Source organism: Chanodichthys erythropterus, chromosome 22 (assembly GCF_024489055.1).
Source record: "Chanodichthys erythropterus isolate Z2021 chromosome 22, ASM2448905v1, whole genome shotgun sequence".
Classification (NCBI taxonomy): domain Eukaryota; kingdom Metazoa; phylum Chordata; class Actinopteri; order Cypriniformes; family Xenocyprididae; genus Chanodichthys; species Chanodichthys erythropterus.
In genome coordinates this window covers 27954858-27977793 of record NC_090242.1, presented here as the reverse complement: position 1 = coordinate 27977793, position 22936 = coordinate 27954858, and the positions used below count along the sequence as shown (strand labels likewise).

At 33.7% G+C, this 22936-nt stretch overlaps 2 protein-coding genes across 6 annotated transcripts; one reads left to right on the top strand and one right to left on the bottom strand.

The window, feature by feature from the left end:
• Positions 1-149: 149 nt before the first annotated feature.
• asl (argininosuccinate lyase) lies at positions 150-15053 on the bottom strand. 3 transcript variants are annotated; one of them, XM_067376877.1, is made up of 16 exons: positions 14775-15053; positions 13547-13741; positions 10041-10124; positions 9808-9864; positions 9624-9721; positions 9464-9541; positions 9004-9081; positions 7568-7620; positions 7296-7358; positions 6749-6863; positions 3294-3378; positions 1804-1863; positions 1154-1237; positions 874-954; positions 672-778; positions 150-582 (listed from the first exon to the last, which is right to left on the bottom strand). In XM_067376877.1, the coding sequence occupies exons 2-16, from the start codon at positions 13691-13693 to the stop codon at positions 438-440; spliced, it is 1335 nt and encodes a 444-aa protein (XP_067232978.1). In that variant the 5' UTR covers positions 13694-13741; positions 14775-15053; the 3' UTR covers positions 150-437. The 3 variants fall into 3 exon arrangements, with proteins under 3 accessions (XP_067232978.1, XP_067232979.1, XP_067232977.1); XM_067376876.1 differs by lacking the exon at positions 14775-15053 and adding an exon at positions 13867-14111 and having other exon boundaries at positions 151-582; XM_067376878.1 differs by lacking the exons at positions 13547-13741; positions 14775-15053 and having other exon boundaries at positions 9983-10121.
• crcp (calcitonin gene-related peptide-receptor component protein) lies at positions 14339-22927 on the top strand. 3 transcript variants are annotated; one of them, XM_067376884.1, is made up of 6 exons: positions 14339-14357; positions 16713-16749; positions 18871-18969; positions 19110-19204; positions 19610-19667; positions 22443-22927. In XM_067376884.1, the coding sequence occupies exons 2-6, from the start codon at positions 16732-16734 to the stop codon at positions 22578-22580; spliced, it is 408 nt and encodes a 135-aa protein (XP_067232985.1). In that variant the 5' UTR covers positions 14339-14357; positions 16713-16731; the 3' UTR covers positions 22581-22927. The 3 variants fall into 3 exon arrangements, with proteins under 3 accessions (XP_067232985.1, XP_067232984.1, XP_067232982.1); XM_067376883.1 differs by lacking the exon at positions 14339-14357 and adding an exon at positions 14393-14467; XM_067376881.1 differs by lacking the exon at positions 14339-14357 and adding an exon at positions 15295-15561 and having other exon boundaries at positions 22443-22926.
• The last annotated feature ends 9 nt before the right edge of the window (positions 22928-22936 follow it).

Genomic DNA, 22936 nt, shown 5'->3' with positions numbered 1-22936 from the left:
GGATCATTTGAAGCTTTCTGAGCCTCGACTAAGATGAATTTCTATGACTTGTCCAGTACTATAACATTTTCATGATTTTCCATGCCTGGAAATGCCAACTTTTTAAATTCTCAGATGTTTCCTGAAAAAAAAACTATAAATTGAGTGTTTCATACAGCAATGCTTTAATGATTAAAATTGAATTGTGCACATATGCAGGGCATGTGAAGTGGAAGTTGTACATTATTTAAGTTTCCAAAGATGTCAATAAAACTTCAAATGAAGTGACTGCACAAATTATTTAAGTCCAACAGTTCATATTTCATTTGTCATATAAAATCCTCATTTTGAAATTATATGTAACAAGCAGACAAACCCTTGACTTAAACTGAATCTGTGATGACATGCCAAACTCATTTTTGAAGAAAGAGCACCTGCTGCTGACGTTGAAAACAGGGTTACTGCTTTTGTGCCTGTAACCAGGTTCTAAAGTGCTCGATTTGGGCTGTGATGCTACTCCTCGCCGTGCCACCGGGTGCGCTGTACTGTTCAACGCTTTTGGTGTAGTCCCACACTGACGAAACGTCCGTGTCAAACAAAGGGCTGGAGAGAAAGAAAGAAACAAAAATAATGAAAATAAAACCATTTCATATACTTCTATAAGCCATAATTGTTTGAATGTGCCTGCTGACCTGACGGTTTGAAGGTCCTCTACAGTGAGTTTAGACAGACTGATGCTCTTTGTCTCAGCAATATAGACTGCTTTTCCAGCACAACTGTGGGCCTCTCTGAAAGGCATCTTTGATATATATGTATATATATATATATATCAGATTTCATTCAGCTCAATTGAAATGCAAAAGTTATATACTATAAGCAGATCGATGGACTCACTCCCTTTCTGACCAGGTGGTAGGCAAGATCAGTGGCCAGCATATCTGGGCTGAGGGCCGCTTCCATCGCTACTTGGTTGACCTGAGGAATGGAAAAGTCAGGAAATAAAACAACAATTCATTACATTGCTCAAATTGCAGACTGACAATGGATACATGCCCAGCACATTTGCATCTTTTTCAGCATTTCACCTACTTGCTATTTAACCGAGGTTTTGTTTTTGATTTGCACACTGTCCATAACAAAACAACATAAACTTGTAGTATAACCTGTCTCTCACCTTTAGAGTTGAAATGACACCTGTCGCCACCTGCAGCACAGCGCATACTGTATCATACGTGTCGAACATGGCCTCCTTATCCTCCTGTAGTGATAAAACGTATAATCAGAGGATGGTTGAAAGCAAAAGAATCACATTCTCTGCCTGTTATGTGTAACGATTCGGGCTCATGGTAAGATCCATTTGCAAGCTTTATTAAATGTGAGAGTGGTCGTACAGGCAGGGTCAAAACAGGAACAAACAGGAACAGTGAGGAACAGGCAGAGTCGTAATCCAGGTACAGGCAGAGGTTGGGACTGGCAGATATCACTCACAGGTCGGTACACAAAGCAAGGGTCAGGACAGGAAGCAATGGGTCAATAAACAGGAAACAGGCAGTAACGGCAACAAACAGGCAGACAGGAATAATAATGCTCGGAAATGACACACTGGGTAATCAAGACTTCGCGATTGGATGGTGTGAGTGAGAGTCCTTTTATAGTCCAGTTAAAAAGCTGCAGCTGGGTGTAGTGATTAGTGTGGAGTGTGCATGACTGTATGTGGTAACAGGTGATTGGTGGAGTGAGTGCATGTGATTGACAGGGAGGATTATGGGAAATAGAGTCCGGAGTGAACAGGAACAGACTGTGATCGTGAGATTATGGACATACCTGTAGGTCTTTGTTGTACGTGCTGGGTAAGCCTTTGAGAGTCATCAGAAACCCTGCACACTGTATTACAAAGAAAATTAAATTAGATGAAGCCTGATGTTTTTTTTTGTAAAAATGGTGAAAAATGGTGAGCGTTAATATTTAGAAATCTTACCTTTACATTTTTTTTTTTTTAATTTTATAAATATTTTAAATATTACTTTCTTCATAATTAATCTAAGGATGCATGTACTGTTATGAAAATTCTGGCCGATAATTAATGTTATGGCCCATAACAATAAATTGCCAATATTAAATATGATTTTATCTTTATTAAATATAATTCCTTTTGAAGTGAATTTAGGCATCACATCATTATAATTTTGATATAAAGCCTGATGGTTTTTGTTGTAAAAAAATGTAATTGTAAATTTGAGTGTTAATATTTATTAATTTTATTAAATAATATTTTAAATATTTGTAATATTCCTTTCTTCATAATTAAACTAGGGATGCATGCACTATTATGAAAAAATTCTGGCCGATAATTGTTTTCACGTTATGGCACATAACGATAAATTGCCATTATTAAAATATGATTTTATCTTTATTAAATATAATTCCTTTTGAAGTTAATTTAGGCATCACAACATTATAATGTTCAATATGAAAAATGAATAATAATTTTGATATAAAGCCTGATGGTTTTTGTTGTAAAAATTGTTAATTGTAAATTTGAGTGTTAATATTTATTAATTTTATTAATATTATTTTAATATTATAATATGTTCAATCTTATTAATATTTTAAATATTAGTATATATAAAAATATATGCACCGGTACAAAAATTCTGGCCAATAATTGTTTTCATGTTATGGCACATAACAATAAATGGCCAATATTAAAATATAATTTTATCTTTATTAAATATGATTCCTTTTTAAAAAGAATTTAGGCATCACAACATTAAAATGTACAATATGAAAAAATAATTTTGAGATAAATCCTGATGGTTTTGGTAGTAAAAAAATTAATTGTAAATCTGAGTGTTAATATTTATTATTTTAATAAATAATATTTTAAATATTACTCTTACTTTTAATATTTAAATATTTTTAATTGTATTAATATTTTAAATTTTAGTATATATAAAAATATATGCAAAGTTATGAAAATACTGGCCGATACTTATTTTCATGTTAACAATAAATCACAACATTATAATGTACAATATAAAAATAATAATAATCATTTTTATATTATTCATAATAAAGATGATATTTAACAATGTTATTCAATTATTCATGTTTTTGAAGATTAAATGAGAGTTAGATGACAGTGAATGTAATCTAAATTTAGAAATAGAAGCTAACGCACTATTACATATATGACAGCCCTAGTACTAATTATTAAATTTCCCATAGATTGACCTTAACCATAAGTCCAGTTATTTTAATGACGTGATTACTCGTGTCTTGTGTTGGCTTCATTAGTCAATGTAGTATCTTACTCTGCCAAACACCCGTCCTGCTTTGCTGCGGATGAGCTCCAGGCTGTCTGCGTTCTTCTTCTGAGGCATTAAACTGCTCCCCGTGCTGCTCTCACAAACATAAACACAACAGCTGATTAACTACACACACTAGGCACACATACAAAGCAGAAGTGGACTGAATCCCTCAGCACACATCAGCCAGCTCGTGTCATCCACCAATTAAGACAACCTGTTTGAATCCTGCACTCCGTGGCAGATAGTCAGCTTTACCTAACATGGTATTTGTGTTAATAAATAGGTAATAATTATTTATGAGCGAGCATTTACTAGTTAACTAAGGTCAGTACCAGTTGTGCAGCAGCCAGCTTGTGGTTAATAAAGATAAATCAATAAAGTTAATGTTAACAGACCAAACATTTTACAGGCCATAAAGAATTATAGTATGAGAAGAAAACTGATTTCCTCTTACAACGGAAAGTGTGTAATGTCAGGAGCACGTACATGTGTACGTCACTGACATTTCTGTGCAACTGCATTTCTGCCTTAAGCACAAGCCAGTTTCATGATGAAATAGTGCATACGTGGCAAGCGGGGTAATAATAATGCAGAACATGTAAGGAGAAATGCCGTTAACCCAATGTCTTCAAATTAATGATCTCTGTCTGCTGTGACATTATGGGGAATTATGGGGCCTTCACACAAGACACATTCTTGAGTTCAAACCACTAGGCAAATTGTTGTAGGTTAATAACTGTTTTCTACAAGATCTTTCTACAAGTCAAATTCAGCCACATTTAAATCTGCAATCTTTTTTTTTAATGCTTTTGAAAAAAGTCTTATGTTCACCAACGTTGTAAAAAAAAAGAAGAAAAAAAAAAAGGCAAAGCTGATTTTTCAGCATCATTACTCAAGTCTTTAGCATCGCACGATCTTTCAGAAATCATTCTAATATGCTTTTTTTGCTGCTCATGAAACATGGGGCTTTTTCCATTGACAGGACAGTAGAGCACAGAGAGGAATGGGATTGGAACATGACCCAGGGCAGACTCAAACCGTGAGCCTAGGACTCTTATATGTCATGGGCGCATGCTAGAGCTGCACGATTTATCGTTACAAAAAAAAAAAACGTGATCTTGATTCAAGCACCTACGTGATCTTATTCCTAAATGCCAAAGATTCATCTGTGTCTATTAAACCTTTGACAAGTACGATCACAGCGAACATTCAGATCTGCGTTGGAGTCTGCAGTTGTCATGTACACTACCATGAAAACAGCTGTTTGTCAATATACAGTAAAGTGGCATTTATTCCTGTGATCAAAGCTGAATTTTCAGCATCATTACTCCAGTCTTCAGTGTCACATGATCCTTCAGAAATCATTCTAATATGCTGATCTGCTGCTCAAGAAACATTCATTATTATTATCAATGTTGAAAACAGTTGTGTACAATTTTTTCTCAAAATTCTTTGATGAATAAAAAGTTCAAAAGAACAGCATTTATTTAAAATTGAATATTTTCTAACATTATAATTGTCTTTACTGTAACTTTTGATCAGTTTAACTCATCCTCGATGAATAAAAGTATTGATTAATTTTATTTCTATCCCCCAAAAATAAAATTAAAATTCTTACTGATCCTAAACGTTTGAACAGTAGTGTTTAATGTTACAAAAGATTTAGATTTCAGACAAATGCTGTTCTTTTGAACTTTCTATTCATCATAGCATCATGAAATAAAAATGTAAATAACTGTTTTCAACATTGATAATAATCATAAATGTTTCTTGAGCATAAAAATCATCATATTAGATTGATTTCTGAAGGATCATGTGACACTGAAGACTGAAGTAATGATGCTGAAAATTCAGATTTGATCACAGGAATAAATTACACTTTACTGTATACTGACAAAGAAAACAGCTGTTTTAAATTGGAATAATATTTCACAATATTACTGTTTTTGTTTGTATTTTTAATCACATAAATGCAGGCTTGGTGAGCAGAAGATACTTCTTTTAAAACATTAAAAAATCGTACTCACCCCAAACTTTTGAACGGTAGTGTATAGGTATGAAACAGCTTCACAAACAGTCTTATTAAAAAATCCTGGCATTTAAGTTTATAGTTCGGATATAAACACTGATATCTATGGAAGCAATCAAAACAGAGTAAATCACCTTTGAAACTTGACGCTTGAAATAAAAATCACTGTTACGCCAGTAAGTGGCGACAAATCACTGTTAAAAAATGTATTTGTCACTGAAACATTCATTAAAGAGATTTATCGCTGATTCATCAAGTAATGAAACAAGTGAAGCCTTTATGAGCGAGTCCTTGAATAATTCATTCAAACCAATTTAAAAAAAAAAGTTCAAATTAATTAAATAAATTAATTAATTTTTTTAAATAGACTTTTTTGTTTTTGTTTTGTTGTCTTTTCAGAATTGTAACCTCTAATTTAAACAATAAAATCATGACTCAATTTATCTAGAATCATGCAGCTCTAGCACAAGCACAGCCAGATGAGTGTAGTTTTTAAAGGAGACCTATAATGCCCCTTTTACAATATGTAATATACGTCTCTGGTGTCTCAGAATGTGTCTGTGAAGTTTCAGCTCAAAATACCCCACAGTTCATTTATTATAGCTTGTCAAATTTGCCCCTATTTGGGGGTGAGCGAAAACATGACGTTTTTGTGTGTGTCTCTTTAAATGCAAATGAGCTGCTGCTCCTGGCTGCTTTTAAAAAGAGGGCAGAGCTTTAACAGCTCACGCTTCCGGTTGCTCAACAACAACAAAGCTGGAGAATCTCACGCAGCCAAAATGAGGATTGTCAGTAACGGTGTTCATCTTTACATTGTTCAAAACAAAGTGGGACACTGATGGAGAGACTCAGGAAGAAGTTACAACTTATGTAATGCAGAACGTTTCTGAACGGTTAGTGGATAAAATTAAGTAGTTGCTGTGGAGTTGATTCAACTCAATGACTAGCATGTGGCATCATGTTAATCTTTTGTGCAAATCCAGCGTTGAATTGACCCTCGTTTGTGAAGCAGTCTGGTGTAAAATGACGGCATGGCAACAACACTCAACTACAACAACTCTTCCTCTTTTCTAAAGCAGCCCAACATGGCCTCACACCCTTTGTTGTGTGTTCTCGGGGGCAGGGTTTATGTATATTTTAGGGTTAGTGATGTCACTAACCTGGGAAAAGAACCTTGTTGTAGTCCCTACCAGCCGTTTGTTGTAGTCCTTAAACAGCGAATTCTTTAAAAGAAAATATCTTCCTTTGCTTTGAACTTTGAGCGTTGTAACTTTGCATGTTGTTTATGCTCTTACAGTAACATTACACACTAAATAAAGTATAAAAAAAGTGAAATCATAATCAACCACCCCTTTAATGATTTTTGTATTCTGTTTTCAAGATTAACCACTGCTGTCACTTCCCATTATGGATCATGTGCTGTCCTCACCTGTATGCATCAGTCAGAGTGATGAAGGAGAATTCCTTGGTACTGTACAAAATCAGATCCTCTGCCATCTTGCTGAGGTGTGTGAGACACATTGATCCCCAGAAGAGAAACTCCGCTGTCCAAAAACATACACAAACACATTCCGTTAAAGGGATAGTTTTCCCAAAAGTGAAAATTCTGTAATCATTTACTCATCTTCATGTTGTTCTAAATCTGTATGAATTCTTTCTTCTGTGGAACATAAAAGATATTTTGAAGAATGCTGGTAACCAAAGTTTTGGTGACTATTGACCATTGTATGGAATAAATAAATTAAAACAAAACAAAAAACACAAAACAAAACCAACTAAACAAAAAACAGACATTTTTCAAAATAGCTTTTTTTATGTTCCACAGATGAATTAAAGTCATACAGGAAAATACATGAGGGTCAGTAAATGATTACAGAATTTTCATTTTTAGGTGAACAATCCCTTTTATTATGAGAGACGCTGATGTCTGTTACTTACTTACTCTTAGATGATTTTTGAAGCATGATTATACATACCAACAAAATCCCTCTGTCCAGTAGCATCCATGCTGTTAATGCTGATCCTGTCAAAATTTAGCTCTGGGGAGTGATAAAAATACAAAATTTAAAAAAAAAAAAAAAGTTATAAATCAGATGGAAAAATTCAAACAGGTGACCAGTTTGACCTATATACACAAACATATATCACAGAAACATACTTCATGAATCATTACTTATATGGGAAAAGAAATTAACATTTAATATGAAAACACGAATTTCAGGAAATCAAATTCATATAATTATGTCACCTTGACGAAGAAGTTCTCTATCAATGTTGAAGGGATTCCCAGCAATGGCTCCACTGCAAGGCAAATTATATATATTATGATTTTTGTTGAACAAAAGTATTTAGGTCTTTTTTTTTTTTTTTTAAATATGCTGAACGGTTGTGTATGTACACTCTTCACACTTTCATTGTATTAAATAAATCTTTTTGATATACACTACTGGTCAAAAGTTTGGAAACATTACTATTTTTAATGTTTTTGAACAAAGTCTCTTATGCTTATTAAGGCTGCATTTATTTAATAATAAATACAGAAAAAACAACAATATTGTGAAATAATATTACAATTTAAAATGATGGTTTTCTATTTTAATATACTTTAAAATATAATTTATTTCTGTGAATTTTCAGCATTATTACTCCAGTCTTCAGTGTCACATGATCCTTCAGCAATCATTCTAATATGATGATTTGATACTCAGTTATTATCAGTGTTGAAAACAGTTGTTGCTTAATATTTTTTTGGAACCTGTGATACTTTTTTCAGGATTAATGAATAAAAGGTTAAAAAGAACAGAATTTATTCAAAATAACAATATAAATCTTTACTATCACTTTTTATCAATTTAACACATCCATGCTGAATAAAAGTATTAATTTCTTTAAAAAAAAAAAAGAAAAAAAATTACTGACCCCAAACTTTTGAACGGTAGTGTATATTGTTACAAAAGATTTTTATTTTAAATAAATGCTGATATTTTTTAACTATTTATTCATCAAAGAATCCTGAAAAAGTATCACAGGTTATAAAATAATATTAAGCAGCACAACAGTTTCCAGCATTGATAATAAATCAGCATATTACAATGATTTCTGAAGGATCATGTGACACTGAAGACTGGAGTAATGATGATGACAATTCAGCTTTGCATCACAGAAATAAATGATATTTTAAAGTTTATTAAAATAGAAAACCATAATTTTAAATTGTAATATTATTTCACAATATTATTGTTTTTTCTGTATTTATTATGAAATAAATGCAGCCTTAATGAGCATAAGAGACTTAAAAAAAAATTAAAAATAGTAATGTTTCCAAACGTTTGACCGATAGTGTATATCAAAAAGATTTATTTAATACAATGAAAGTGTGAAGAGTGTACATACACAACCGTTCAGCATATTTTAAAAAAAAAAAGACCTAAATACAAAATCATGAACTAAAGTGTCCGTAAATATATTTATAAGATTACAAAAGATTTGTATTTCAAATAAATGCTGTTCTTTTGAACTTCCTATTCATCAAAGAATCCTGCAAAACTGCAAAAAAAAAATTGTTTCTTGAGAAACAAATCAGCATATTTTTTGATCAAATAATGCAGCCTTGGTGAGCATTTGATTCTCAAAGATAAGATACTTACTGTTTAAGACATTATAGTGGATATACACAAAACTAACCTTCCTAGGGGCATCACATTAACACGTTTTCTGATGTCCTCCAGCCGCTCAACATCCCTGCTTATCGCCACTGCATGACTGCAGGAAACGATAAACATTGAATAATTGTGACTAGACATGTATCAACAGGATGGAGTCCATTTGTACAAGTTCACAACACTTGACACTACTGTAGCTTCAGCTTCTGTCATCATTTACTCACTCACCGAATTTCTTTCATCTGCTGAACGCAATATTTTGAAGAATGTCGGTAACCAAATGATGAATTTTTTTCCATACAATGGAAGTCAATGGGGTCCATCAACTGTTTAGTTACCCATATTCTTCAAAATACCTTATTTTGTGTTCAGCAGAAGAAAGAAATTATTACATGTTTTGAACAATTTGAGGGTGAGTAAATGATGACAGAATTTCATGGGTAAACTATCCCTTTAAGACTGAATTCTTCTTTGAAATGTACCTGAGAATCCAGTGGCTCCATCTGATTGGCTGGGCCCTCTGCATGTGAGTGTATCCAGGGCAGAGGATGTCAATCTCTCTGATTGGACAAAGGAAGGTGTGTTTGGTAATTGTACATTAGTCAGATCTCTACAGGTATCTAGATTATTGGGCATTCTTACGCAGCAGCTCTTTCCACCATAGTGTTGATGAACTGCAAAGCAAATTCTTTCAGAGTAGTAATAGCGTCTCGTAGCCAGAGCCGCATATCTGTTGCAACCTATATCCAACAAATGAAAACTGTTCAGTCAAAGTCGTATGCCTGTATAGGAAATATCATGTGACCAAATTCAGTCCAAGCCAAACCTGATCATTTCTGCTCCTGCCTGTGTGAAGCTTTCCAGCTGGATCACCAATAAATTCCTTTAAAAGAAGACATGAACATTGACTGAATTTTTGGTTCCTATAATATTATTTTCATTATAAAGAATTATAAACTACACCACATGGTATGCTGATAAAAAAAAAAAAATCAGCATACCATGTGGTATTTCATCTTCTTAATCGATGAAAGTAGAATCACTGTGTTTTCTTTTGACCTTCAGTCTGCGTTCATTGGCTGTGTGAACATCCTCGTCTCCTGGTTTGATCTTGAACTCGCCTTTGGACCACTCATCAAAAACCTGATAAAGACATTTTTATATATCTGTAAAGAGTCAGTGACAATGAAGTAAATGTCTGATTACTCTTGATTTGTTATCATCATTTGTTTTTTACTGAAATTTATGCTATTCATTTGCAGGTATATATGGGGTAACAGTGCTAGGTGTCACAAATGCTATATCTTGTTATCTTTTGAATTAACATCCAATTAAATAAATGTGCATGTTTTTTCTAGCAGTTGTTATGCTGCCGCCATGTTATGCTGGTTTCAAATTCAGTCTTAAAGGGATAGTTCACCCAAAAATGAAAATTCTGTCATCAATTACACACCCTCAAGTAGGTCTAAACATGTAAGAATTTCTATTTGGAAGAATGTGAGTAGCCAAGCAGATCTCGCCCCCAATTTACTACCATAGTTTGAAAAAAAAAAAAAATATTATGGTAGTCAATGGGAGCGAGATCTGTTTGGTTACTGACATTCTTCCAAATATCTTCCTTTGTGTTCAGATGAACAAAGAAATTCATGCATGAATTTGGACCTACTTCAGGGTGTGTAAATGATGACAGAATTTTTTAATTTTAATTTTTGGGTGAACTATCCCTTTAAAATTATCCTACAAACTAAAATACCAAAATCTTCCAAATTTATTTAAACTTCAAGCGTAAAATTTCGACTTTATTTTGAATTTAATAGCAGGTGCAACCATTTTTAAATTGAATGTGCGAGGCTTCCAGTGTCATCCGTTTTATGTTATTTTAAATGTATAAAAAACAGTGCAGCTTCATATTGCAAACTGGAATGAATAAAAAGTATATATATTATACAGATAAGAACTATATAGATTTAATCTGAAAGGTTACTCTCTGAACAACAATAATTACGTTTTTGGGTCATTCTACAGAAACGTCCACTTTTGGTATGGCAAGATGTCTTAAAATGAATTTCTTTTTCTAACATTTAAACTTAGACCATATTATTAGATTATGAATACACATAAATGACAGCTTAATGATTTTTTTAGTGCATTTATTTAAAGATCACATGTACCTTTTTTGTTGTTGTTGTTGTTGTTGTATACCTTACTTCTCTGGCAATTGTAAAGGTTTTTATGAAATATTATTTCTCAATTTTTTCACCACATGCAGTCAGAGTTACAGAAAAATAATGATAATGCAAAAAATAAGGAGATTAAGGTTTTTTTTGTTAAAAGTGTGATTGAATGATGTCAACCATGTATTTTCATTAACAATGAAATTATAAACAAGTGATGCAATCCTTTAAATCTTAATTATTGAGTGTAGCATAATTCAATGGATGTAAAATTATTACCATGTTACATATGACATTTTGTTTAACGTGACAGACAAAAAAAAAAAAACAGTAACACCAGTGACACAATGAATCACCAGTGACGTATACATAAGACCAAAGATTCTTATTCTTCAACTATAATTAAGTAGATGGGACTAAATTTTTACATTTGGTATACATTCAAAGACTTGTGTGCTGAAATCATTGAGCTTGCGCTGCACTGACTGACAGCTTCTGTGATTACTAAGGGAAAGCACGGTGCTCGCTTTCTGTGTAATTCATTCACATCAGAGATTTTCCGAGTACTTCATACTTCACATTGACAAAATGTATTTTAAAACATAGTTATTTTATAATGTTTAAAATTTATTTAAAAGTGAAACTGAGAGAAACTGAACTATTAGAGGAAATGGCTGATATGTGAGCAAATAAATGCTACTCTGCCACCACCAGCTGGTTATAGTGGTAATTAATGTTGTTTTTATTTTTTAATAAGTGTTTTCTATCAAATGTTTGATTCAAAATGTAGGAAATCCATCTCAGAAGGATGAACAAATGTTTGTGGTCATTACGCGCTGAAAAAAAAATGTGTGTATATGTGTCTAATTACAGACACAGCATTTCTTAAACGGTCCCAATAGCTTCGTCTTTATTGCAATCAAGAAAACTGGTTTATTGGCAAATTAGGTAAATGTGATAACTGCATTAAAATTTGAATACAACATTAAAAAGTCAACCACTGATGGTTTTGTGTCAATGTACAGCGAGTACAGTATTATCAGATAATAGTTCAAGCAATAGTATAATAGTTCGGAAACGCCCAAGCTGGCTTAACGACAACCAGGAAGTAACCGTGCATATATAGTCAATTCAGCCATACATGCCCCAAAGAGGATTAACAATGAGAAATAAAAGTTGGAATCATGTAATCTTTTTGCAAAAGAACTAAATGAATAGCTTTGAATAAAGTCTATCTATAAATGGGAGACACCAGTAACAGTAACACAAGGGACAATTTTTATGAAAAATGCATTTTACAAAATGGCTGCTGCAAGGTATCAAACCACATGTTGTCAGTCATGGTACACTCATTAAGTAAATTAAGTAGCTCTATTTTTTTTTTTTAATTCCCTAACAATAAAGTAGGTCATACCAGTGAGTTTGGCTAAAAGCTTCATATGAAATTATTATTTTCTGATTAAAAGTGAAAAGAGACTGGACTTTCCATTGGCCTTTCTTCATAGATCTTCAGGAAATAGGAAAAGGGAAGTCAAGTGATGTCATCAGTGTGATTTTTATTTCAAAATAAGGGATTTTTGTTAAATGTTAACACCAGTGACACAACTCCAGGGGACCACTACTTTCATTATATATTTTATAATATTTATTCAGCATTGTTTTTTTATGTCATTTACATAATATATTTGATAGTTAAGTATAAATTATTGCATTTTAAATGGTAGAAAAACCTGTTTTTCGACCTCAAAATAAAGCAATTCTGTTGTCCATCCTGTTGTGCAAATAACATATTGTTCCATTTTTAAAATGGAACAATATATATATATATATATATATATATATATATATATATATATATATATATATATATAATCTAAAATTACCTTTTAGATTTTTTGCTGTTATTTTACTATTTAAATACTGAGCCATGTTCACATGATCAATGTCTTTTTTCCTGTTCAATAACAGTGAAAATTTACAATAGCTTTTTTGAAATGTACCTATACATGTACTGATATTCAAAAATAAAATATTCAGTGTGACAACTAGCCCCAGTTGGCTGGTTATCATGTTGTCAGGACAAAATGCCACATGTTGGATCACTGCAGCTTCGGTGAAGTTTACAATAGGCATCATCAGCATTGTCACATGCTTATTGTTGTGTGAACATGGAGATGTCTGTGTCAGGGCATATTTTTGTCTGTGATGTATTAAGCTTTGGTGTCAAAGGGGGAATGGACTATGGTACAGTATTCTGTTGAATATTTACAAAGCAGTTACAATAGTGCACAGGGTTCATGAGCAAGATAACACTGTAAAATAACACACAAACAACCTGGAAGCAACCAGACAGGTTTATGAATAAGGTAGTGCGATAAGTAGTGAAATCACCTTGTCAAGGCCAGTAAGGATCTGTTCCATCTCGTTTTGGGTGACCAGACCTGCTTTCTGTAAGGCTTTGACATATGCTTTACTCCCTTTAATATCAGCCTCCCACATGCGCTGGTCGTAGGAGATTGACGAGTTGAACTTTTCCATTATAGGGTCGATGTTTCCCACAAAACGACCACCCCATAATTTATTTCCCTGTTCAACACAAAATAAAGAACATAAACATTACGGTAAGCCGGTTATTGACAGGTTTGGAAAGCCTGTGACACACAAGAAACCCACTAAATCGGGCAAACTTTAGAGAGATGAGCGATCTTTACCTCTGAACTTGCCATGGTAACAGTCTCAACTTGACTCTCAAGCAGTCTTTATGTGCGATGAACAAACGGAAAACGAATTATAATTAAATATTATTAAAACGGAAAGAGGAAATGTCAGATAATTGAAGGATCAACTAGTTGCTTTCATCGATTCATGAGATTGAATTACTGCAAGAGCCTGTAGACTACATCCAGCAAATAGCGACGTGCATTTGGCATTTCTTCCTCGTTTATTTTGGGACTGCAAAAGCTCCACCCGTAATATGCTAATTAGGTGCTCGCGAACCAACCAAAATCTTAAGCGCCATTTTCCGAGTGTTTACAGTTTGTGATGGTAGATGGCGCTGTGCCCCTATTTCATTCAACCGAGAAGTTACACTAATAAGAATGAATCTAAAGACCCCTTAAAAGTTTGTAAACATTGCAACGTTTCCTGGTGGGCGGGGCTTAGCTGGAGGCAAAAAGAGACGCTGGACTCAATGTTGACAAGCGTAAGCGAGCATGTTTAGGAGGGATTTATTAAACATAGATGCAGAAGAAGGTTCAGAACTGTCCGAATATGTACAGTCACTCACTCTTCGGGACCGTGACAGCTATTTTTGTAAATTAACCTAAGTTTTGGATATTTCCTAGACAACATACTTTCGGGTGGTTCGGGGAATTTTGTCAATGCTTATTGTCTAATGTAACCGAACGCTGGGCTTACTATGATTGTGGCTTGCAATGTGGATTATTTTAAGAGACCATTCAAAGGATGGCACACACATCTATCGCTGTATGTTTGTTTTACATTAAGCTAGCTAGTGCGCTGAAAGTTGGCGACTTTTCACCTATAAAACAGAAACTTGCTGATTTGTACTAGATAAAACCAACACACCATTACATACAGTATGCATCGATTATTTTACCTGATATGAAGTGTGCAAACACGAGTATTATTTATGATCGTCTCCGTCCAGTCTGTACGCCGTGTTGCTTTCAACCACAATTATCTTTTTGATTTCTGTGAAGGAATGTCTGACGGGATCTGGTAAAACTTTAGTTTTGAACCAAAAGTCCTGTTCCTTCTATTCTGGCAGCCAAAAACACAACAAGACGACATGTTAAAGTCAAAACCTCAACCCTTTAGCGCCCGCTATTAGTTCTTATTTATGTTTTGCCTCCAGCTAGAGCGGTAACGTCACAGTGACGTAAGCGATTAAGGGGTCTATACTTCATATAAATATATATTATATATTTATATTCATATATATGATTATATTCTACAATAAATTCATTCAAGTGCTCTATTGTAGTTTATCTTCCTTTATGTTTAATAATATTTTTTTCCAAACAGGGAACAGCTTACTTTCTCTAACCCGAATGATTTCTGTGCGTCTTTTTTTACAGTCTACGGCGTTGACCTACACAATATATGTTGAGACTAAGATATTACATTTTTAATCAATATTTTATAACATTTTAAAACCGTGCAATATCATGATTTATTGATATGTTTACATTTTTTAATATTTTAAGGATTCATTTTGTTGCAATTCGTTTTGTTTTTATTAAAATCTCTTCAAAAATATTTAATACTTAAGTCTAGAAACAAATTTGAACATGACAACTGGGTGGGAACGTTTAACAAAAAGCTTCGTTTTCTCGCCGGATCGTTTTTAGTTGTCGAACCAACAAGGCAAGCAGGATGGAAGTGTAAGCGATCTAATTTATTTCTACACATTTAAGAATGTAAAAGGCAAACCATATAATAGTTGATATTTTGTTGAAATAATAGTATCTGGCGCTCTGATGAGAAAAAAATATTTTTTAAGATTTATAATGAATTTATTATATGCAGCTCACGTGGTCACTCTGTTGATGACCGTAAACTCTGCATATGAACTACAGTAGTTACATCCCTAAAGCTCGGATAAACTTGATTATGAGCTGATCTATCTAGATGATCTGTCTGAAATACAATGTACAATCACCAATAATTGATTATAAAATCGTTTGGGTGTAAGATTGTGTAATTTTTTGTACGTGTTGAGTACGGCCGTATATGTATAATATCGAGTGGAATTTGGGAAACTCACAACAAATAGTCAACATGAATAGACCAACAAAAAAACTACTAATACAAGTGAAGTAAAACTCGTAGAGGTTATAAGAATTTGAGAGCAGCACACACTGAAAGCTGCTAAAATAAGAATATTAGTATTCCTTATAGAGTTAATGTTAAATCATCGCATCTGAACTACCTAAACCAGAGGTGTACAATTCTGCCTGTCCTGAAAAGTTCAGCTCCAACTCCAAATGAAACACGCCTAACCAGTTTTACTCGGCATACTAAAAACATCCAAACAGATGTGTTGAGACAAGTTGGAGCTAAACTCTACAGGACAGTGGCCCTCCAGGACCGACTTTGGACACTAAACACTATTTATTTAAAAAAAAAAAAAAAAAAAAAAAATTATATATATATATATATATATAATTAGTAAAGATAGTGCCTTAGGTTGGAGCTTCCCACTGCTCAAACACATATGCATAAAATGCAGTTGTGTTTTGCAGTGTTCCAAAGTATTAAAGCTTGTTTTCACCACAGAATAATAATAAAAAAAGGTAATTGCAACTTTTTATCTTACCATTCTGCTTTTTTTTCTCAGAATTGTTATATATAAACTCACAACTAAAAGAAAAAACGTCCAAATTGTGGTTAAAATGTCGCAGATATCCTTTTTTTTTATTATTCTGTGGCAGAAACGAGCTTCCATACAAAAGGTCTATTATAGCTGCTGTTAGGAAACTATTTTAGGTCATTCAACACAAGTTGATCCTAATTTAAACATTTTGTTTTGTAGGAGGGATGCCAATGCTGCAATGCTGAGCAATTATGAGGTCAGTATACTGTTGCAAGAAAAAGTATGTCAACCACTTGCAGAATCTTTGATAATGTGAAAAATTTAACAAAATAAGAGAGAGCATTCAAAATGCATGTTATTTTTTTTTTTATTTAGTACTGTCCTGAGTAAGATATTTTACATAAAAGATGTTTACATATAATCCATAAGACAAAAAAATTAATTTATAAATATGACCCAGTTCAAAAGTTTGTGAACCATTGGTTCTTAATACTGTGTGTGGTTACCTGATGATCTACGACTGTTTTTTTGTTTTGTTTTGTGATGGTTCTTCATGAGTCTCTTGTTTGTCCTGAGCAATTAAACTGAGCTCTGTTCTTCGGAAAAATCCTCCAGGTCCTGCAGATTCTTCAGTTTTCCAGCATCTTTTGCATATTTGAACCCTTTCCAGCAGTGACTGCAGGATTTTGAGATCAGTTTTTTCACACTGAGGACAATTGAGGGACTCAAACACAACTATTAAAAAAGGTTCAAACATTCACTGATGCTCCAGAAGGAAACACAATGCATTGAGAGTCAGGGGTGAAAACCTTTGAACAGGATGAAGATGTCCAATTATTTTTTTATTTCGTTTAAATTTCATTGTTTTTCATTTAGTACTGCCCTTCAGAAGCAACAGAAGATACTTTCATGTTTCCTGGAAGAAAGATTAAATACAATTTACCTTGATCTTCAAGTTCCAAATGTTTTCACCCCCATCTCTTAATGCATCATGTTTCCTTCTGGAGCATCAGTGAATGTTTGAACCTTTTTTCATTAGTTGTGTTTGAGTCCATCAGTTGTCCAGTGTGAAAAGATGGATCTCAAAATCATTCAGCCACTGCTGGAAAGGGTTCAAATATGCAAAAATGCTTGTAAACTGAAGAATCTGCAGGACCTGGAGGATTTTTCTGAAGAACAGAGCTCAGTTTAACTGCTCAGGACAAACAAGAGACTCATGAACAACCATCACAAAACAAAAAAACGTAGTCGTAGTTCATCCAGGTAACCACACACAGTATTGAGAATCAATGGTTCACATACTTATGAATGGGGTTATTTTAATAAATTCAGCTATTGTTTTGTCTTGTGGACTAAATGCAAACATCTTTTATGTAAAATATCTTACTCAGGACAGTACTAAATAAAAAATAACATGCATTTTGAATGATCTCTCTTATTTTGTATTATTCACATTTTTTTACAGATTCTGCAAGTGATTCACATACTTTTTCATGCAACTGTACATTAAACCTTTTTAGATTCAAGTTGGAGTGTGTTGTACATTTAAAGGTAGGGTTGGCAATTTCAAAGTGGCTAGCAATAGTGAGTTAACTTTGAAAACATAAGATCCCACCTTTCCTTCAGAGCGATCTCCAAAGCCACGCCTCCTTCAAAACACATAAACGCACATAGCAGAGTCTGCAAAGCTCATGAGAGACGCCGTTAAATTACCTCATGTCACAGCACATAAGCACATAATATTACATTAATAATGAAAGTAAACAACTTGCAGAGCTCTTACTTGTACCACCTGATTGCTGCAGATTTATTTTGGCATTGATAGTGTTGACATAGAAACACATAAATCCAAGTCTGAGGATGTGAACAGCTCTGGGTAGAATGTCACGGGCTGCCATCTCGTAATTACGGTTATGGTATGTGTGAACGCAGCATTCCTTGTTTTAGTTCAGGAGGAACTGTAAAAGTGCCTGCTGTTTGTTTGCGGCTCTCTGCAACTGTCTGTCTACAACTCTGCATAGCCTCATGGATTGCGCTAGTGACGTGTGATGTCTGTGCGAGCAGGGTGCGCGGAGGTATGGAAATACATATGTTGACTGGCAGGTAGGATCCGAATTCGTATCCGAATGCAATGATTGGACGAACATCTTTGGTCCTGAGACTTGCACAGTTCATCAAAATATTTTAGTATTAAGACCATTTTTAGTATTAAATGCTAGCAGGAAGAGAGTTTCACCCAGTATAACAAAAAATGTTTATAAAAAAATGCCTACCCTACTTTTAAAATTGTGTATCAGAAATGCATGTTGTAGATTTCAAGTAGAATCTTTGTTGTTCAGTTTGTTCCTGGCTGTACAAATGCCCTCTACTCCACCAGGTCTATCAGCTCCTCACAGACCTGAAAGAAAAAAGAAAGGAGACCGTTAAAAATAAGCACAGCACCGGGCAGCAGAATCTCAACACCATCATGTATGAGGTGCTTGTTCTTTGACTTTAAACATATCCAAAGCAAAGATGATATTTATAGTTCCATCTTTGTTAGATTGTTTTCTTCAAAATCTTCAGAAAGGGTTGCTCACTCATGCCCTTTAACATGTGATGTATATGCCTCAATAGACCCTGAAGTACCTCTCCAATACGCCGTGTGTTCATCAGAATCCAGAGAATGTGAAGGAGTTCCTCGCTGCCATGCTGCCTCACAAGCTCACTAAGTTAGTTTCAGTAAACATTGTAGAATTATGTTGTCTTTTTTTCAACCATTTGCTTTAGACATTTGTATGGATAAAGCCTTGTTTAATAGACCTATAGATCCGGTCTAATGTGACAAGCATAGAATTTGTCACATTAAATACAGTGCTCAGCGTAAATGAGTAATGTAATACTTTACAAAGGGGGTGTACTCATTTACACTGAGCACTGTACAGTGTATTACAACCACTTTGTAATTTTGAGTTTGAGTTGCTTCATTATGAAGATTTGTATCATGTGATGTTTGAGACTACAGTACATGTCTGAGTGGTTGTTTTGCACTTGATAATAAGTCTATTATTATTGAACCTGCTTTTTTTAGCCAAAAGTTAACAGACTGCTGTTTCTTTTTCTGTTCCTGTTTAAAGAGCTGAAAAGCTGCAGCTCCTTAACCACAGACCCCAGACTGCTGTTGAGATCCAGCTGGTGAGACTCTTTCTCTTTCTTTACAGCCAATTTCTTGAAAAATACTAAGAATGTACAATGCCATTCAAATGTTTGGGATCAGTTAATACTTTTGATACTTTTATTTGAATAAGGACACATTAATTTAATCAAAATTGACAGTAAAGACGTTTATAATGTAAAAATGGATTTCTATGTGAAATAAATGCTGTTCTTTTGAATTTTCTATTCATTAAAAGAACCATGTGACACTGAGGACTGGAGTAAAAGCTGCTGTTATGTAAAAGTGTAATATTTCACAATATTACTGTATTTTCGAGAAAATAAATGCAGCCTTGTTCAGCATTTTAAAAAAAACTTATCGACTTTTTTGAAATAAAGTTTAGAAGCAAATATTCAGATATTTGGTTAGAAATTAAACTTAAAGGTATATTTCACCCAAAAATTATAATCAAAAATATCCTTGCTCTTCCAAGCTTTATAATAGTAGTGAATGACGCTTCTGATTTTGAAGTCCAAAAAAGTGCATCCATCCATCATAAAAGTAATCCAATACGGCTCCAGGGAGTTAATAAAGGCCCTTTGAAGTTAAGCGATGGGTTTTTGTCAGGAAAACATCTATATTTAAAATAACTAGATTCAACCTATGCCAAAAGAGTAACTTCTGATGGGATGTATGACGCAGGACGCAGGATGTAGGATGTAGGAGTTGCATAAGCTTAGAGGCCTTTTGTGGTTCAAACAAATGGGCAACAAACTCAAGCTCCTCTTCTCTTATGTCGAAATCCTCCAACTTTTCTCTTTAAAATTTCTCGTTTTAGACTTCTTATTGGTGACCAGTGTTTTGTTTTGCTCAATCCTCTGTGCTTCCGAGTTCATCAATGCATCATGCTTTGGGTCAGGGTTTACTCTTCTGCCATAACTCGATTTGCATAAGCCGTCTGCTGGACACTAGTTATTTTAGCTTATTAAGTTTTTAATATGGATATTTTTCTTATAAAAACTGCATCGCTTCCCTTCAGAAGACCTTTATTAACCCACTGGAGTCATGTGGATTACTTTTATGATGGATGGATGTGCTTTTTTGGACTTCAAAATCTGGAGCGCCATTCACTTCCATTATAAAGCTTGGAAGAGGGAGAATATAATTTAATAGATTGTGTTCAGCTGAAAGAAGCTAGTCATATACACCTAGAATGGCTTGAGGGTGAGTAAATCATGGGATAATTTTCCATTTTGGGTGAACTAAATAAGCATATAAGAATATAACAAACAAAAAACAATGAAATTGAAGTAGTACATGTAAATAGATTTTCAGATAAACAGATTTTATTCATTCTTGACACAAAATTCTGGGGACTATTTTATATAATAATACAATATTAGGAGTATTATTGGTACTGGTGCCCTTTTTTTTTCTGAGTGGCCAGCGCTGGATGTTAGATGTATAAAATATATGACCAGTGCTGGGTTGTAGCTCAGCACATGTAATCTGGGGCCATATGTATAAACCCGCTCAGAGTACAATTTGAGTCTTAAGTGTGTCAAAATTCGAAAAATGATGTAATTTTACTTTTATTCTTAGACTTAGGAATCTTTATAAATCGTGCTTATTCTTAAGTGTTAAGACTAGGTTTCAGCTAGGTGTTCCTAAGTGTTAAGACTAGACCCAACCGACCGTCAAACCATGCAGCAAAAGCAAGCCAATTTTATGAGGATTGCAGGTTTTTCTGGAGTTGTTAGAGCTATTGATGGAACTCATCTTTACATCATTGTTCAAACTGTAAATAAGGAGACCTATATCAATAGAAAAGGATTCCACACCATTAATACTTACAGTATTTGTGATAATTTTTGCACAATTCAAAGTAATTTTTTTAAATATTACAAATTAAATGATTTTAGTATAATTGCATTGAACGATTGGTGTCATGCTGCTGTGACTTCACCCTTGCAGGCTGACTCAGAGTTTCAGGGTGGACATTTTGAGTTGGCATCATTGTAGTCTTTAGTTTACAACACTTAAAGGCAAGCTCACACTACAGAACTACAAGACTACAAGAATCACAAGTTTTCTTGTCTTCTGTCATCTTCTTGTCTTAGCAGAGCTCATACTACATAACACAACGCTGATAAGGTGCACAAACTACAAGATCTGGATACCGACCAACAAAAAAAAACGTTTTCTTACATGAATTCAGTCAAGGCATTAGAGAGCAACTCATGCTCGCCTCCCAAGTCAAATGTACAGAAAAATGGTTAAATAAACTGAAAATTGGGCAGAAATAGACACGGGCTGGATGCATGTATGTTCAGCAGAAACTGATGGTGAATAAAATATATCATAATGTTAAATATAGAGCGAAGACCACTTATTTACATTTTCAAAATATATTTCTTGTTTGATTATTAGTAAAAAAAAAAAAAAAACTATAATAATATTAAATTATTAATTGAATTTATCATTCAGTGAGTCATTTAACCATGTATTACTGTCTTTGGAAGGCTTTTGTCTTTCAAACACATTAAAATGTAAAAATTCACGTCATTTCATATTTACTTGCATTGCAGGGATTCCCCAACTATTTTTGTCTTTCAAACACATTAAAGTCAAAATTATCATAATTTCATATTTACATGTATTGCAGGAAAACTTTTTTGTCAGCCAAACTTCTTTGGCCTAATTTATTTACTTGAAGTACCCCATGCGATTTTAAGTTAATAAGTTAAGTCAATAAATTTGAGTCAATAATAATATCATTTTTTTCTAATATGTATATGACATAACCTTTACAGATGGTAGAAGAGAGTGAAGAAAGACTGACAGAAGAACAGATTGATGAACTGATACAGAAAGTCACAGACATCCTGCCTGGTGACCCCCAGAAAGAAGACGGTGCATCTGCCGACCCTGTGATGGAGACAGACCAGTAGCATCAGCCCTTGAACAACATAATGATTTTTTTTTTTTTTTTAAATGCTTTCATTCCCAAACACAAGAAACTGATTTCAGATTTGTTGACAGTGCTAATACTTTAGTATACTTTTGATCTTCATTATATTATTATAAAATATATTCTCTTTATAACATATTAATGAAAATGTCAGCAATAGGTAAATTTAGAGCCAAAAGTGATGTCTATAAAAGTGTGTATTTATTTAACCTAATGTATATATTGTACAGGCTCATGATAAAAACAAAAAACCACATCTTTGTCAGCATTTTTTTTTTTTTTTTCAAACCCATTTGTAGTTGCATTGATCTTTCAGAGGGGAAGCATGCAATCTTC

What these genes read in the sequence shown, in the direction of transcription:
- asl (XM_067376876.1), bottom strand. An exon ending in TAGAGAACTTCTTCGTCAAG is followed by an intron (nt 7,359 to 7,567) that starts GTGACATAATTA and finishes ATCACTCCCCAG; the next exon opens with AGCTAAATTTTGACAGGATC. An exon ending in ACCACCTGGTCAGAAAGGGA is followed by an intron (nt 779 to 873) that starts GTGAGTCCATCG and finishes TATATATCAAAG; the next exon opens with ATGCCTTTCAGAGAGGCCCA.
- crcp (XM_067376881.1), top strand. An exon ending in TCAACACCATCATGTATGAG is followed by an intron (nt 18,970 to 19,109) that starts GTGCTTGTTCTT and finishes ATGCCTCAATAG; the next exon opens with ACCCTGAAGTACCTCTCCAA. An exon ending in CTGCCTCACAAGCTCACTAA is followed by an intron (nt 19,205 to 19,609) that starts GTTAGTTTCAGT and finishes TCCTGTTTAAAG; the next exon opens with AGCTGAAAAGCTGCAGCTCC.